The sequence below is a fragment of the Aspergillus niger genome (genome assembly GCF_000002855.4).
Source record: "Aspergillus niger supercontig An15".
NCBI lineage: Eukaryota > Fungi > Ascomycota > Eurotiomycetes > Eurotiales > Aspergillaceae > Aspergillus > Aspergillus niger.
In genome coordinates this window covers 1-12,939 of record NT_166530.1, presented here as the reverse complement: position 1 = coordinate 12,939, position 12,939 = coordinate 1, and the positions used below count along the sequence as shown (strand labels likewise).

The 12,939-nt window shown below is 46.2% G+C and overlaps 5 protein-coding genes across 5 annotated transcripts; 3 read left to right on the top strand and 2 right to left on the bottom strand.

Annotated features, from left to right (window-relative positions):
* Positions 1-234: 234 nt before the first annotated feature.
* Positions 235-1,243, top strand: An15g00040 (uncharacterized protein; the record flags this gene model as incomplete). Its single annotated transcript, XM_059744415.1, has 5 exons — positions 235-415; positions 474-521; positions 612-698; positions 870-1,110; positions 1,207-1,243. 5 exons carry the CDS (start codon positions 235-237, stop codon positions 1,241-1,243), a joined length of 594 nt encoding a protein of 197 aa, XP_059602400.1.
* A 151-nt stretch (positions 1,244-1,394) lies between these two features.
* Positions 1,395-4,937, top strand: An15g00030 (uncharacterized protein; the record flags this gene model as incomplete). Its single annotated transcript, XM_059744414.1, has 8 exons — positions 1,395-1,594; positions 1,701-2,040; positions 2,105-2,232; positions 2,288-2,658; positions 2,724-3,323; positions 3,791-4,315; positions 4,471-4,638; positions 4,813-4,937. The coding sequence occupies 8 exons, from the start codon at positions 1,395-1,397 to the stop codon at positions 4,935-4,937; spliced, it is 2,457 nt and encodes an 818-aa protein (XP_059602399.1).
* A 42-nt stretch (positions 4,938-4,979) lies between these two features.
* Positions 4,980-5,219, bottom strand: An15g00025 (uncharacterized protein; the record flags this gene model as incomplete). Its single annotated transcript, XM_059744413.1, has 1 exon — positions 4,980-5,219. One exon carries the CDS (start codon positions 5,217-5,219, stop codon positions 4,980-4,982), a length of 240 nt encoding a protein of 79 aa, XP_059602398.1.
* A 1,123-nt stretch (positions 5,220-6,342) lies between these two features.
* An15g00020 (uncharacterized protein) lies at positions 6,343-9,147 on the bottom strand (the record flags this gene model as incomplete). The annotated part of the gene is made up of 12 exons (XM_059744412.1): positions 6,343-6,563; positions 6,619-6,738; positions 6,870-6,962; positions 7,000-7,045; positions 7,095-7,112; positions 7,160-7,248; positions 7,335-7,401; positions 7,469-7,504; positions 7,563-7,928; positions 7,985-8,419; positions 8,516-8,924; positions 8,957-9,147. The coding sequence occupies 12 exons, from the start codon at positions 9,145-9,147 to the stop codon at positions 6,343-6,345; spliced, it is 2,091 nt and encodes a 696-aa protein (XP_059602397.1).
* A 1,678-nt stretch (positions 9,148-10,825) lies between these two features.
* An15g00010 (uncharacterized protein) lies at positions 10,826-12,939 on the top strand (the record flags this gene model as incomplete). The annotated part of the gene is made up of 7 exons (XM_059744411.1): positions 10,826-10,876; positions 10,937-11,929; positions 11,987-12,118; positions 12,177-12,278; positions 12,369-12,439; positions 12,496-12,631; positions 12,679-12,939. Coding segments are annotated over 7 exons (1,746 nt in total), but the record flags the coding sequence as incomplete, so codon positions are not given.

Below are 12,939 nucleotides of genomic sequence, written 5' to 3'. Positions count from 1 at the left end.
TGTGTTACAAACTTCCCTCCCAAGAAAAAAAAAAGTGGTGGAACGAAAAACAAAAAAGGCAAACCGGCAAATACAGGCGGCGAGTCCTACAGAAAACTTTTCACTACACACACTTGATCTCTGGATTAAGATCTTCACAAAGTGTCATCATTGATATCGCTACATTCTGTCTTCTACAAACTTTACTTTTACCCATAACTCTTCTTTGCTATTCGAAATTAGCCGACGAGCACCATGGCAAAGAGCGTCCGGGCGAGTGTTTCCAAGCGCAATAGAGCTAAACTTCGAGCCACAGTCTTTGGGCCAGCTGTCGATGCAAGGACTGAAAGACTTTCTGCGAAGCTGCAAGAGCTAGCTTCTCAGCCTCGGCCGAACGAGGAAAAGCCAAGCATGGAATTGGATAATGCAACCACAGGTATGTGAAAATTCCTCGATATATCCGGACCACAGCTGACGTGTTATGCGCAACTCAGACAACAGCGGCGACAAAGTAACTGGCAATGTATTGAATTCCACTGGAGGTAAGCTAGATGCAACCAGATTTTCTATTTATTAAGATTGTTTGCCAACCATTTTATGCCACCCTCCCTGCTAACCTAACTCTTTCACAGAGATGGATATCGATCAAGGAACTGCTAAGGGTGGGCATGCTCACACCAGGAAATCTGGACGAATCCAGAAACGTCATAAGAAAAGTCGTTCGTCCATTGTCTTCCGTCCTCACCCATCAAAGGTTAAAGGAAACTCAAAGAGACGGTGAAACGTGTGGCATGTTTTGCTTCATTCGTTGTGAAATAGTCGGGCTTCTGTTCATATATGGAGTTTGGCGTTCTGTGGGAGAAGTGGCCTATTAACTACCACTGTTTTAGTTATTAGTTATTTTTGTCTTCCTGGGACATTTCAGGAAAGGGGCAGAACTTTGGAGTCATGCGATAGCATTTGTGGACGCCTTCACGCATCTGATCCCCTGTATTTCAGCCGTAGAAACTTTAACTGGGCGTGGATCTTGGTTTTGTCAGGGCCGAGTATGGCTGCAATGTCATTTCCAAGCGGATGCTTGAGACTTCAAGGCTATATTCCCTCTGCATGCACGAGCGTGATACAAAACTTGTATGCTAAAGCTACAAAGGATTAGTAGATGGAATATCAGATAAATAGCATGGCTCCTGTAATTCTGTGATTTACAAACTATGAAGTACTATCTAGATGCCCGGAAATAACCCCACAGGTCCCATTTCAGTAGGCGGTATACGACATCAATATATGCGACTGTCCCCTAGCAGTTACTACCAGTGGTCATAGCATAACCCGAATTTCGCACCTCATATGAAGTAGTAGCCTCGGATGTCTGATTTTATGTTGTGGCAAGCTACTTAGAGGGGAATAGACACTCAATGGCCATCCTACCACGAAGTTGGGCGATAATCATCGCCAATGTATTAACCCCCTTAGCTGTCTTAGTGTTCTCGTCTGGATTTTTCCCTTATAAGCCATTGATACCAGGACTTGCAAAATTCGAGGATGGCGGCAACTACATGGCAACCCCAAAGGTTTTTGACAAAGTCATTTTCATGGTTGTCGACGCTTTAAGGAGGTATGACTGTTCCGAAATGCTCCCGGCTTTTCGTGCCTCCAGCTGAAATTACTCAGTGACTTCGTGTACTCTAATAAGTCCGGGTTCCTGTTTACCCAAAGGTCAGCAAGAGTAAAACTCAAACAAGGAGCTATCTATCTAACCTTTGTTCCCATAGCCTGATTCGATCAGGAGCTGCACTGCCATTCACTGCTTATGCTAGTTCGCCAACTGTCACAATGCCTCGACTCAAGGCAATAACGACTGGCTCAATACCATCTTTTCTGGACGTAATTTTGAATATTGCAGAGTCCGATACTTCGTCGACTCTAGCATATCAAGATACCTGGTTAGCACAGTTGAAGGCAAACGGAGGCCAGCTTGTCATGTATGGGGATGATACTTGGCTCAAACTATTCCCTGGGATGTTCGAAAGAGCAGATGGTACCACAAGTTTCTTTGTGTCGGTCAGTAGATGCAAACGGGCTTACATTGGTGAACCCAATGTGAAAGCTAAGCTGGTTCGCGCAGGACTTCATCGAAGTGGACAACAACGTAACTCGTCACGTCTCTACTGAGCTTCTACGTGACGACTGGTCAGCATTCATCATGCATTACCTTGGACTAGATCACATTGGGCACAAAGCAGGCCCTCAGAGGTAAGGGAAACCAGTCAGCTTTTGGCTTCGGCGCGGGCTGACAAGTATTATACAGCCCTTACATGACAACAAAGCAACAGGAGATGGACTCTGTTGTCGCTAATATATATATGAGCATGGAGCAGCAACAACATTTGCAGTCCACTCTTTTTGTCTTATGTGGTGACCATGGGATGAACGATGCCGGGAATCATGGCGGCTCATCCGTGGGTGAGACATCGCCCGCATTGCTCTTTATTTCTCCTAAGTTTCAGACCTTGGATATCCTCAGACAGTCTCCGACAGACTCGCATAGTGACTTCCAGTATTACCGAACCGTTGAGCAAACAGATATAACTCCGACTTTGGCAGGACTCTTAGGCTTACCGATACCTTTGAATAGTCTGGGAGTCTTTATCCCAGAACTCCTTGATTTGTGGGAAATAAGTATGTATACATCTTCCTTGCTAGTCCGTGTAATTGTAAATCATACTTATGAATGGCCGGCTCAGGATCGCAAAGGACTGAAGTGTTGCTCTCGAATTCCCGACAGATATTGAGAAAGATGAAAGAGACGTTTCCTAGCCACAGTTTCGATATCAATTCGATGAACATCGCTTGCGACACCGGGCCTTTAGCCGACGTCGATCGGGCGCTCTGCGCATGGTTTCGGGTCGATCGCTTGCTTCAACACTCCAGCGGAACCGACAAGGATGGTTTTCATGACGAGCTTGAGTCGACATTATTTGAGTTCTTGAAGCATGCACAGAAGGTAATTAGTAGCGCAGCTAGTGACTACGATCTCAGAAATCTTTTTCTGGGCTTAGCCATCACTTTTTTCGTTGTCCTGCTTCCTCTCCCTACGACTTACACTCTGCTCTCTAAGTCTGGGCCTGCGGGGGCATTCTTTACACTGTGTCTTCTAAGCTATGGTGGCATGATGTTCGCTAGTAGCTATGTGGAGGAAGAGCAACAATTTTGGAATTGGACGTTTACTGCGTGGGTATTCTACCTACATGTAAGATCATCCATTCTTCCGCGTTGTTCCGTGCCCTCACAGGAGAGGAGTACAGGATTCTATCGCTTATATGAGTTGCTGTATTCCAAGTATGGTGCGTTGGCGCTGCTGCTATCACATAGGGTTCTGAGGCGCTGGAACCAAACGGGTCAGAAATTTGCTACTGAACCAGACATCGCCCGGACATTTTTCACTTCCCACCGGCTCATACTCTGGTTTCTCGTTATATCAACATATGCCATGACCTGTAGGCACCTTTTGGCGCACCGTCGTCTATCAAAGCTTTGGCAACTATGTTGTGTCGCAGTGGTATCGAGCGCGTTTTTCTTGAAGCTGTCATATGTGGCATCAGATTCCCCTGAACTTCTTCCTGAAGCTCTGCTTGTTCTTTGGAAGAGGGAATTCGATGGAGGGTCTACCGTCCTCTTTACGCGGCTGGTCGTAGTGGGGATTCTGTTTCTCGTTCCACTGTCAATGTGCACCAGCAATACCACGCGACTGCGTGAGACGAAAGGCAAGTCTGAATCAATTTCGTCCCGAACAATGACTAACATGTTACAGTTGTCCCGAGTACCGTCTTCCATGACGTTCTCACCCTTTTTTTGGTAACTCAATCAAAGGCGACGAACATTCCGGCATTCCTGATACTCGGGGCCCATGTCACTATACTTGCTACGATGAATCTTCACGCCCTCGAGCTAGCTATTACATCTGTGATCGCGCAGTATATGACCTTCTTCGCATTTGGCGGTTCAAACTCCATAGCCACCGTTGACTTGTCCAATGCATATAATGGCATTGGCACCTACAATGTCGTCTTGGTGGGTATCTTAACATTTATAAGTAACTGGGCAGGGCCAATATGGTGGGTATCGGCTGCTCAGGTTCTCAGGCTAAACCAGGCTAGGCATGAAAGAGAGGGTCACATGGCTGTTCTCACTTTCCACATGGCAGCCACGTTGATGTCTGTCATGGCGGCATGCACGATCTTGAGGTCGCATCTCTTTATCTGGACGGTCTTCTCCCCCAAGTACCTCTATGCAATGGCGTGGGCTATCCTCAACCATTTGGCCGTTAACTTGTTTGGTGAGGTCTTGCATGTGATATCAACAACACTGCCGAACCATTCACGAGCGGAGTGATTATAATGTGAAAGCAGAGGGCGAGAGAAAACTGAGCGGAACCTAAGAGATAGGAATGCTCTGCATATTTAAGTTATGCTCTTTAAAATGTATATCTAGTGGCTAGCGTTCAAGTCATGTCAGCGAGACCCGCTTTCTGCTCCTATAGAAGGCTATCGAATAGATCATCGATAGCATCCTTTTTCCGCTTCTTCTTTCGCATGCTTTTCTCTTTCGAGCCTACGGTGCCTTTCGGGGCCTTTAGAGATCTCTCATCGCGAGCTCGACGTGAGCTTCCCGGGACTTGAGTCCTGTGTGGCAAAGTGGGTGTTGAAGAACATGCAGGGCGGCAGAGGACGACTCCCATGTCCTCTCTTCGTTGCGCACCGGTGCTGTAGACGGGGCCAGTGGAAGCCTTTTCTGTGTTTGATGGCAACTTCAACTCCTTATCGATCTCTGTAGCTTTTGCCAAACGGGCAAGAGTGGCTATCAAGACTGTTCCCAGAGTAGAGAACTGTCCATCGGCAACAACTGCGGAGAATGCTCTGGATATCAAATCAGCAATTGTGCTTGGCGGCGTCGGATGAAGCGAAGTCGCTGAGATTTCGTTTGTTGTTCGCTCTCCTAACTTACTGGTAGCACTTCGGCATAACATAGGTCAACAAGTGATGTCTAAGTTGATCAGCAGAAGACTCAACACTGCCATATGACTGCTGATGGTCAAGGGATCTGGCGAGCTTCAAGGTGACTCGTTTCAATATCGACAACCATTTCCACCACTTAGTCCCTCGATGTTGGTTTTTATTTCGATGAAAGATCAAATGAAGTATAGAATGCACCGCATAAACTCTTTCCACATCGGTACTCATTCTCCGCCACAACAACGAGAAGACCCTACCGAGTATTAGCCTGGACGTGAGATGAGCGGTCCTGCGCTGTGTCAAAAAGCGGTATATTTGATGCAGAACAATGAAAGAGAAATCGCAACAATTAAGTGTGGCGCTTTGAATTATAGGTTGATGAACTTTGTCTCGGAGCCTACTTGAGTTTTTAAGACTTCCCGACGTTTGGGTTGGAGCCGATGGATAGATGATCTAAGTAACCGCCGCTAGGGATTAAATTCGTTAGCCTCTGTAACCTTGCCGAGCACCGACAGGTTAAGCTCCTTCGGGGAGAATACCCGAATACATGACCTACTGTGTACGTAGCAACTTCCCAATTGTCACGTAAATAAAATTCATAATTAATTGCAGACTATCATAATTGAGCAACATTTCCTAGGAGTTACTGGTCTGTTTTACCCCGGTCAGGCATGCCTTATCGTTGATAATGGTGGAGGCGTACACCTTTCAAGTACCACGGTGATGGCAATATTATGTAGACCGACTGCGTCGACGATTCCATTAAATTACTATCTGGCCTAGGCCATACACGGTAGTAGGATTCAATCATACTCCATTATCCCCGCTTCACCCATAGCGCCCCTGGGTTGCAGTGGTCTCATGTAAGGCTTAGGAACGCACTTCCACCACTCCATCAGAAAGACGAGAATGCCATGCAACGGAACTGATTTGATTCTTCTGGATGTATTCAAATCTCAGATTATCGGACATCCGAGGGATTAATGAACATTAGGAGTAGAGCACCGAAATCTCAGAGGATGGGTTCCAACATTCAGACACAACTTGAGACACCGTACCAAGCCAACCAGGGCCATAAGGTTTTCTCCCATGGGTCAAATGCTGGCCGTCGCTCCAATCGGGCGCTGGGTTCCGACATAGTAGCAGAAAACATGCAGAAACATGAAAAGGGAAGTTCTAGTTTAAAATGTAAAGAAAGCGAGTGGTAGTCGTTTAGTTCTACCTGTACGCTCTCCCGGGCCGCAAGCGTAGGCACGGCAATGTAGGCATTTTTCCTTGGTTATCTTCCTAGATTAGATGGGTATCCGGCTGACCAGAAGCAGCCCCTGAGGGTTATAGTGAGCTGAAGGGCTCATGGTCCGCTTTCGTGCACTGAATCGTGCCACATCTTCATCCCAGGATAAGTACAGGAGGTACTTCTTAGACCATTACCGACACCATAGGGACGTCTTGGTGCGAATGTTCGGACATATACTATTTCGCGCTCTGCTGCAGTGGTTCCACGATCAAATTGAGAACGGCGACGGCGCTGCTCGTCACGGTACTGCTGACCCACGCGCGGAGCAAAGAGTCCTAAGAGATGCTGATGAGTGCAATTCTTCCATGGCACGCAGATATGTGCTCTTACCAACATGTTCCGCATTTTCAATGCTGCGGCGCATTTTCGAAGGGTTGTCTGGTCCAGGAAAGCGATCCTCGGTGCCAGCGAGAGGACCTGTGCCGGTCTGAAAAATCTGCGAGAATAAGCCTGTTATCTAAAGTTGCGTCGACTGAATAGCAGGGATGGTATGGACCTTTGGTCGAAAGGACGGATGTTCCAGCATGACGGAGCTGTTACGGAACTTTTGCACCAAACAATCTTTTCCTTGTATAGCTGACCTGGAGTTTTAGATAATCCATAGCCTGCTTGGGATAAGCGAGCACGAACTTGCATAAGACACTTCAGCCACCTTGTCACTGTTGAAACAATTCCTGTACATGCGTTAACACAATGGAAATCTGTTAATACCTTCAGTCTCAGCATACCAGGTTCGTCCCGCTCTTGCGTTGACAAACTACATGAAATTCAGTGGTTACGACGAAGAGAGTTGAGACGATACTGACATCAATGATATCGATTGGCTAAGTATGTGTCAGTAGCGGCTGGAGAAGTCGCTGAATAAACTTACATCTTCGAAATTTATAAAGGCATACCCGACGCTGGCAGAGACATTATCAGATACTGACATTGGCGGCGATTCATAGGTTGGCAGCCATACTTGCAATTATTTGCGAAATCTGTAGGCATGGCATGGAGATTAGTCGTTTCATATCGACAAGTTTGACCGGGGAATGTCAACTTACCTATCCGTAAGTACATAAAATCATACTTTCCATGGCTTGTCTCATCCACAATAGCTTTGAGCATAGCCTTTTAATATTAGGATTTCCGAGTCTCCATGCTGACAATAGCATCTTTCCCTTGGAGTGTTGCTTACTTGATCGATTTTATTAGGGATGTTGCGCAGCATAATCTGCAAGTGAAGGTGCACGTCAGTTAGCATATTAGAGAGCATGGGCCGGTTATTATACCGTCGTTCTGACATCCAAGCCGAGACGTATTCTCTCTATATCGACTGCATTTTGGCTGCCCATGCGTAAATCAGGATAGCGACTAAGTTCGCGGCGAGGGGAGGGGAAGATTCTTTCACCAGCCTTAGACATCCAGTCTATGAGACTAGCATGTTCACCTGGGGGGACTGTGGAGCGACCAGTAGGGCTTAGCTCCATGAAAGAAGCACGACTTGGTCGAACTGAGGTCCACGAAGTGGCCTTTGTGAAAGAAGTCTCCTCGGCTGATGGGAACTCCTCTCTTGAAGACGTTGTAGTCATAAATGGCAGCTCGCACTTTCTCTCTTCCATATCTGGCCTGAACAGAGAGATATCTAGGATGCAATCCTTCAACAACTTTTATTAGCCACTTAGAGGAGCAGAAAAAGGATTTGTCTGCGTACATCAACCGATGTCCCATTAAGGGTGGTCAAAACATTATCAGCATCACGCGTGTTGAAGTACTCAATGTGAAATTCGCCAATATTCTCTTGCTCAATTGGTAGGGATGCAAAAGTCTTTATGTCGCCGAATGTCATAGAGAGGGTCTCAAGTGAGCGAGCAATAGTGTGCTGATTGAGGTTGGGGTTTCTCCCGTCATAGTAGACGGTCACAAGCAGTTGACCCTCGTAGTTAGAAGTTTGTGGCAAAAGGGAGGGCTCAACATGCTTGACATATTCTTTAGGGGCAATCGTAGAAACGTGCCACTCGGGCCTGAGAACCTTGACCTTTTCTATTGCCTTGGCCGCTTCCCGACTGTCCGTGAATGCGACATAGACCTTTCCCATGGAACTGAGTTCCGAGAGCACGGGGCCTCTGAGGGAGCTGAATTCACGACGCTGTCCAGCATACAATCAGTATCAATACTCCTTACTCGCCACCCCTGACCAGGGCAGTAAATGTATCCACTCTTCCTCTTGAACTCAGCCACTTACATTGAAAAATCCAGCCAAGGACATATAGGTGAGATTTTTCGGCACATTTTCAATAACCAGGGCTCGGCTATGGCTTTCACTGCCAAATGTCTCGTAGTCCCTGATAACCGGATGGTCCCTCGTATCAGCCTGACTGTTGCCTATAACTCCATATTTCAGTGAAAATCTGTCCGAGGCCTGGAGAGGGCCATTTCTAGCTTCGCATGGATCAATATCCGAGCTTGCTGTTAGATAGCCAGCGCCAGAAAAGCCTCGAGACAGTGAAGGTGCTTTACTTCTAATTGACGCATTGTCCGCCGTGCCAATTGGCGTGAAGCTTGCCGCTGTTGGTGAGAGTTGAACACGGGTAGAGGTGTTAGTCGACGCCAGGAAGGGGTCAGAGGATGACCTGATCTTGTCACTGACAGATCTGAAATTAAGATAGTCATTTTGTACACTTACGCCAGGTATAACTTCCGTGCCCCAATGTCGCCCAGTGTATCACCAACACTGGTGTCAGAGCGAAGGCATATAGATCGCATATCCTCTGGGGAATATGCTGTAAGCTTGGTGTCAGGGGACCCATTGGCAGAACCTATGTCATTTGTAGAAATAGGACTGCTCAAGCCGTGGGACGTGTCGTTTGGCCTCATTCTGTGAGGTTGTTGATGAAATCCAGTCAAATCTAGAATCTCTCTGTTTTATCGAATGTGGTCTGTCTTGGAGACCGAGCCCGGACTCACACAGTCAGATGAGGATAAGAAATACCTTACAGCGGAGCAATTCCAGGAAACCGTGTTGTTGAAGTGGAGGCCTTGGCCGTCTAGAAGTATACCCGAGAAACAATCGATCAAAAGATAATCCCTCAATCACGTCGAATATCGGAAGCACAAGAAAAGTGGGAATAGACCAACAAAACACATCTCAAGGGAAATATTTGAAATGGCACGTCCCACAGAAAGAAAAAAAACCCAAATAGCATGCCGCTTCTAGAGCCAGTTATTACACATACAGCAACAGAACTGGAACCACGACCGCCATCCCTAATCTAGGCGCCAAGGGTGGAGAATGACCAATTCAATCAATTTGCACTGACCTAATAACACAAAAATATTGCCCTCGTATATCTCATAAGTTGTAAAGATTACGAAGCACAAGAACCCTGGTACATACTAGGAGATAATCAAGATACCGTGGGGAATATGTCGTTCGAGTAAAAGGGTTGTTGAAGCACATTTTACAGTAAGAGGTGACTCCCAGACTCAACTAAACCGTCCCGATACTGATGTTCAATAAAACAACATGGGAGAAGTCCCTCACGTAATCCTTTCAGTTGTGCAAGTGGTTCATCACAAGATTCCAATAAGGGCCAATCGAGAACCCTGATATCAGATTACTACTTGATGTTGATGCTCAGGAGAAATCCGAACATATCGGTATCGCTCTCCCACAGCCCCGGCCCCCGTTTCGTCCATCTTTTGGTAGTTTATTCCAAGCGAGGTTTGCCCGTCGAAATATTCAGCTCAGCTCAAGATGATGATGCTAGTATCAGTGGTACTTCTCTTTCAAAGAAAAGGGTAAGTGAGGACAAAGGAAGCAATGATAGTCGCCTTCAAGTCTATGGCACCTGAATATGCAGACCACTTCGGAGCCTTTACGAGATAATATACAATAATAATCTCGAGAAAGGTGACTTTTACTCGGTGGGGCATATTAGGGGACCAAGCAAACCAGGTGTATGAAAAGGCGAACAATGTGATCCTTGGAGGATTTAAATTTGGATGATGATTGTGAAACACTGACTCTCCTTAGTAGGCAGAACTTTGGTCTTTTGACAACCCAAATACCTAAGTTCGTTATTGTTTATAGATCATAGTTCACTCAATGGAGTAGAAGGAGTCTGGGGCGGCGAGCTTCACCCTTTCATTGGATATTGAACATAACTAAGTTTGGCTGTTTCCAAAGCGGGCTAGAGGAATGCATGCCCCATCTCGTGGAATCCCCGCAACGGCCGAGGAATTAGAAACCTGGCAGTGAAAACGTAATCAAGTACAACTACGGAGTTCATCCCCCTCCTAGTTATCAGAATCTCAGTATGCTGTATAACTTTACCTGCGCAAACTGAATGACTTTTCTGTTTCCACGAACAATTGGCTTGCTTTTGTCGGTTCCTTTGACGCGTTTCTCACTCTGTGAGGATCCAACGCGCGTTTTGTCTCCGACTGTGAGCAAGTTGTCACACCAGTGGATCATTTTCTGTTAGCTGCCGCGTCCGAGAGCGTGAACAAAAAAGATTCCAGCAGCACACATCCCGCATACAAACTCGTCGCAATGCCATCAATGGCACCTTCTCGCAATGAGCCGTCATACCTCCTGAATCAGGTACGCAAAGGCAAAGGGATTCTGCGACGAGCTACTAATCAATATTTTGGGTCTCCATAGCTCATCATATCTCCCTCAGACGCGGACTATCTTGACCAATTGATTCCTTCCATCAAAGAGTACAGCGTTGGCAACCGAACATCACAACTATCACAGACTTTGTCTAGATTTGCTAGTGACAAGGAGACTGAGATAGAGACCATCTGCAATACCAATCACCAGGAGTTCGTAACATCAGTGAATCAGCTTTTGCGCATTAGGGAAGGTACAGTCAGCCTGACTGCTGAAATATTGGACCTCAACCAGTCGATACAAGCAAGCACGGAAAAGCTCGCTGAACAGAAGAGAGCTTTGGTAGAGTCACGGAGTCACCGGCAGAACATCGATGAGACATACAGAGCTATACAGGACTGTCTGGAGGTGTTGCGTCTCGCGAATCAAGTCCACGATTTGCTCGCCAAGAAGAATCACTATGCCGCACTACGCGCTCTAGAAGAATTGCAAAATGTCCATCTTAAAGGGGTAACGCAATATAAAATTGCGGACATGATCCAGCGCTCAGTCCCAACAACGCAAAAAGCAATAGCGGAAGCTGTCATGTCTGACCTTAACACTTGGCTATACAGAATCCGAGAGATGTCGCAGTACCTTGGGGAGATCGCTTTGTATCATACTGACTTGCGAAAGACCAGGCATAAGGAGCGGACAGAAATATCACCCTATCTTGGCCAGTTCAAGCTAAATTCGGCGATCGAGCTGGTATCCGACGAGAGCGAAGAGTACGATCTTTTGCAAAATGAGGAACTTCAGGTTGATTTTACACCATTATTTGAATGTCTCCACATTCACCGATCATTAGGGCATATGGATAGATTTCGAGTTGAGTACGCTAATACTCGACGTCGGCAGAAGGAACTTTTGTTACCAGCCTCCATAACTCTTATTGATGAAGATGGCGCTAGTCTGCACAATCTTCTCGAAGAAATGGCAGGCTTTGCCATTGTTGAGCGTTCCACAATGAAGAGGGTCCCGGACCTGAGGTCTTCGGTTGATGTGAGTTTGCTCTCTGAATGAACGGGTAGATCTGTTAGGCTGAAATAGTTGAAACAGGTCGATGAATTATGGGATTCCATGTGCCAAACAGCTGTGATCCTGATATCGGAGGCTCTCCATGAGGTTGACAATGCTGAGAGCCTACTGAAAATAAAAAATCTCATCGCATTGTTCATGCAAACAATGAATGTCTGTCAACCTCCGAGCCTGACTGTTGGCGAGATATCTTAACTAATATGACAAATAGACCTGGGACTTTCACGTCGGGGTTTTTGATGACTTCCTTCTGATTTTATTCAGGAAATATGCCGATCTGCTCAAGAAAAGATTTAGTGACGATTTCCGAGAGGTATGTCCCCTCACAAACTGATTCCATTTCTCTATATTGAGACCTGTGAAGATAGTATCGACCGATGATTATATGCCTATGCCTATACAGACAATCGAGGAATTTGATAAAGTATTGAATGTCAGTTGGTACAGTCCTGACAAGTCAAGGGAGGAGCAAGTGTACGTTTCTACTGTCAAATTAAGACACTCATCTCAGTCAACTAACGATAGTACAGGTTTCCGTGTGTCTTACCCTTTTCCCAAATGTATCCTTTGTGCTGCATCGACATCCGCAACTTTTTGAACCAGTTCTATTTTTTTGCCAATGACGATTTCTCTCATCCTAGTCTCATTGACGAGACCCTGAGAGATGTAAGTATACTATATCATATATATCTTCACATTGCTTACCATCTTAGGCATTGGATGAACTCCTATCAGACAAAGTTTGCGACACCCTTGTCGAACGGCTTTCCTCACAATATCTGGGGCAGATCGTGCAGATTTTAATAAACCTGGAGCATTTTGAGCTCGCGTGTCGCGAACTCGAGCTATTACTCGCTGCTGCTCGATCACAGAATGTCTCTGGTGATGTGGTCACCTTGAACGCTACCGAGAAATTTAGGAGCAATAAGAAAGCAGCTGAAAAACGTATCTTTGAGGTTGTTAATTCCAAGATC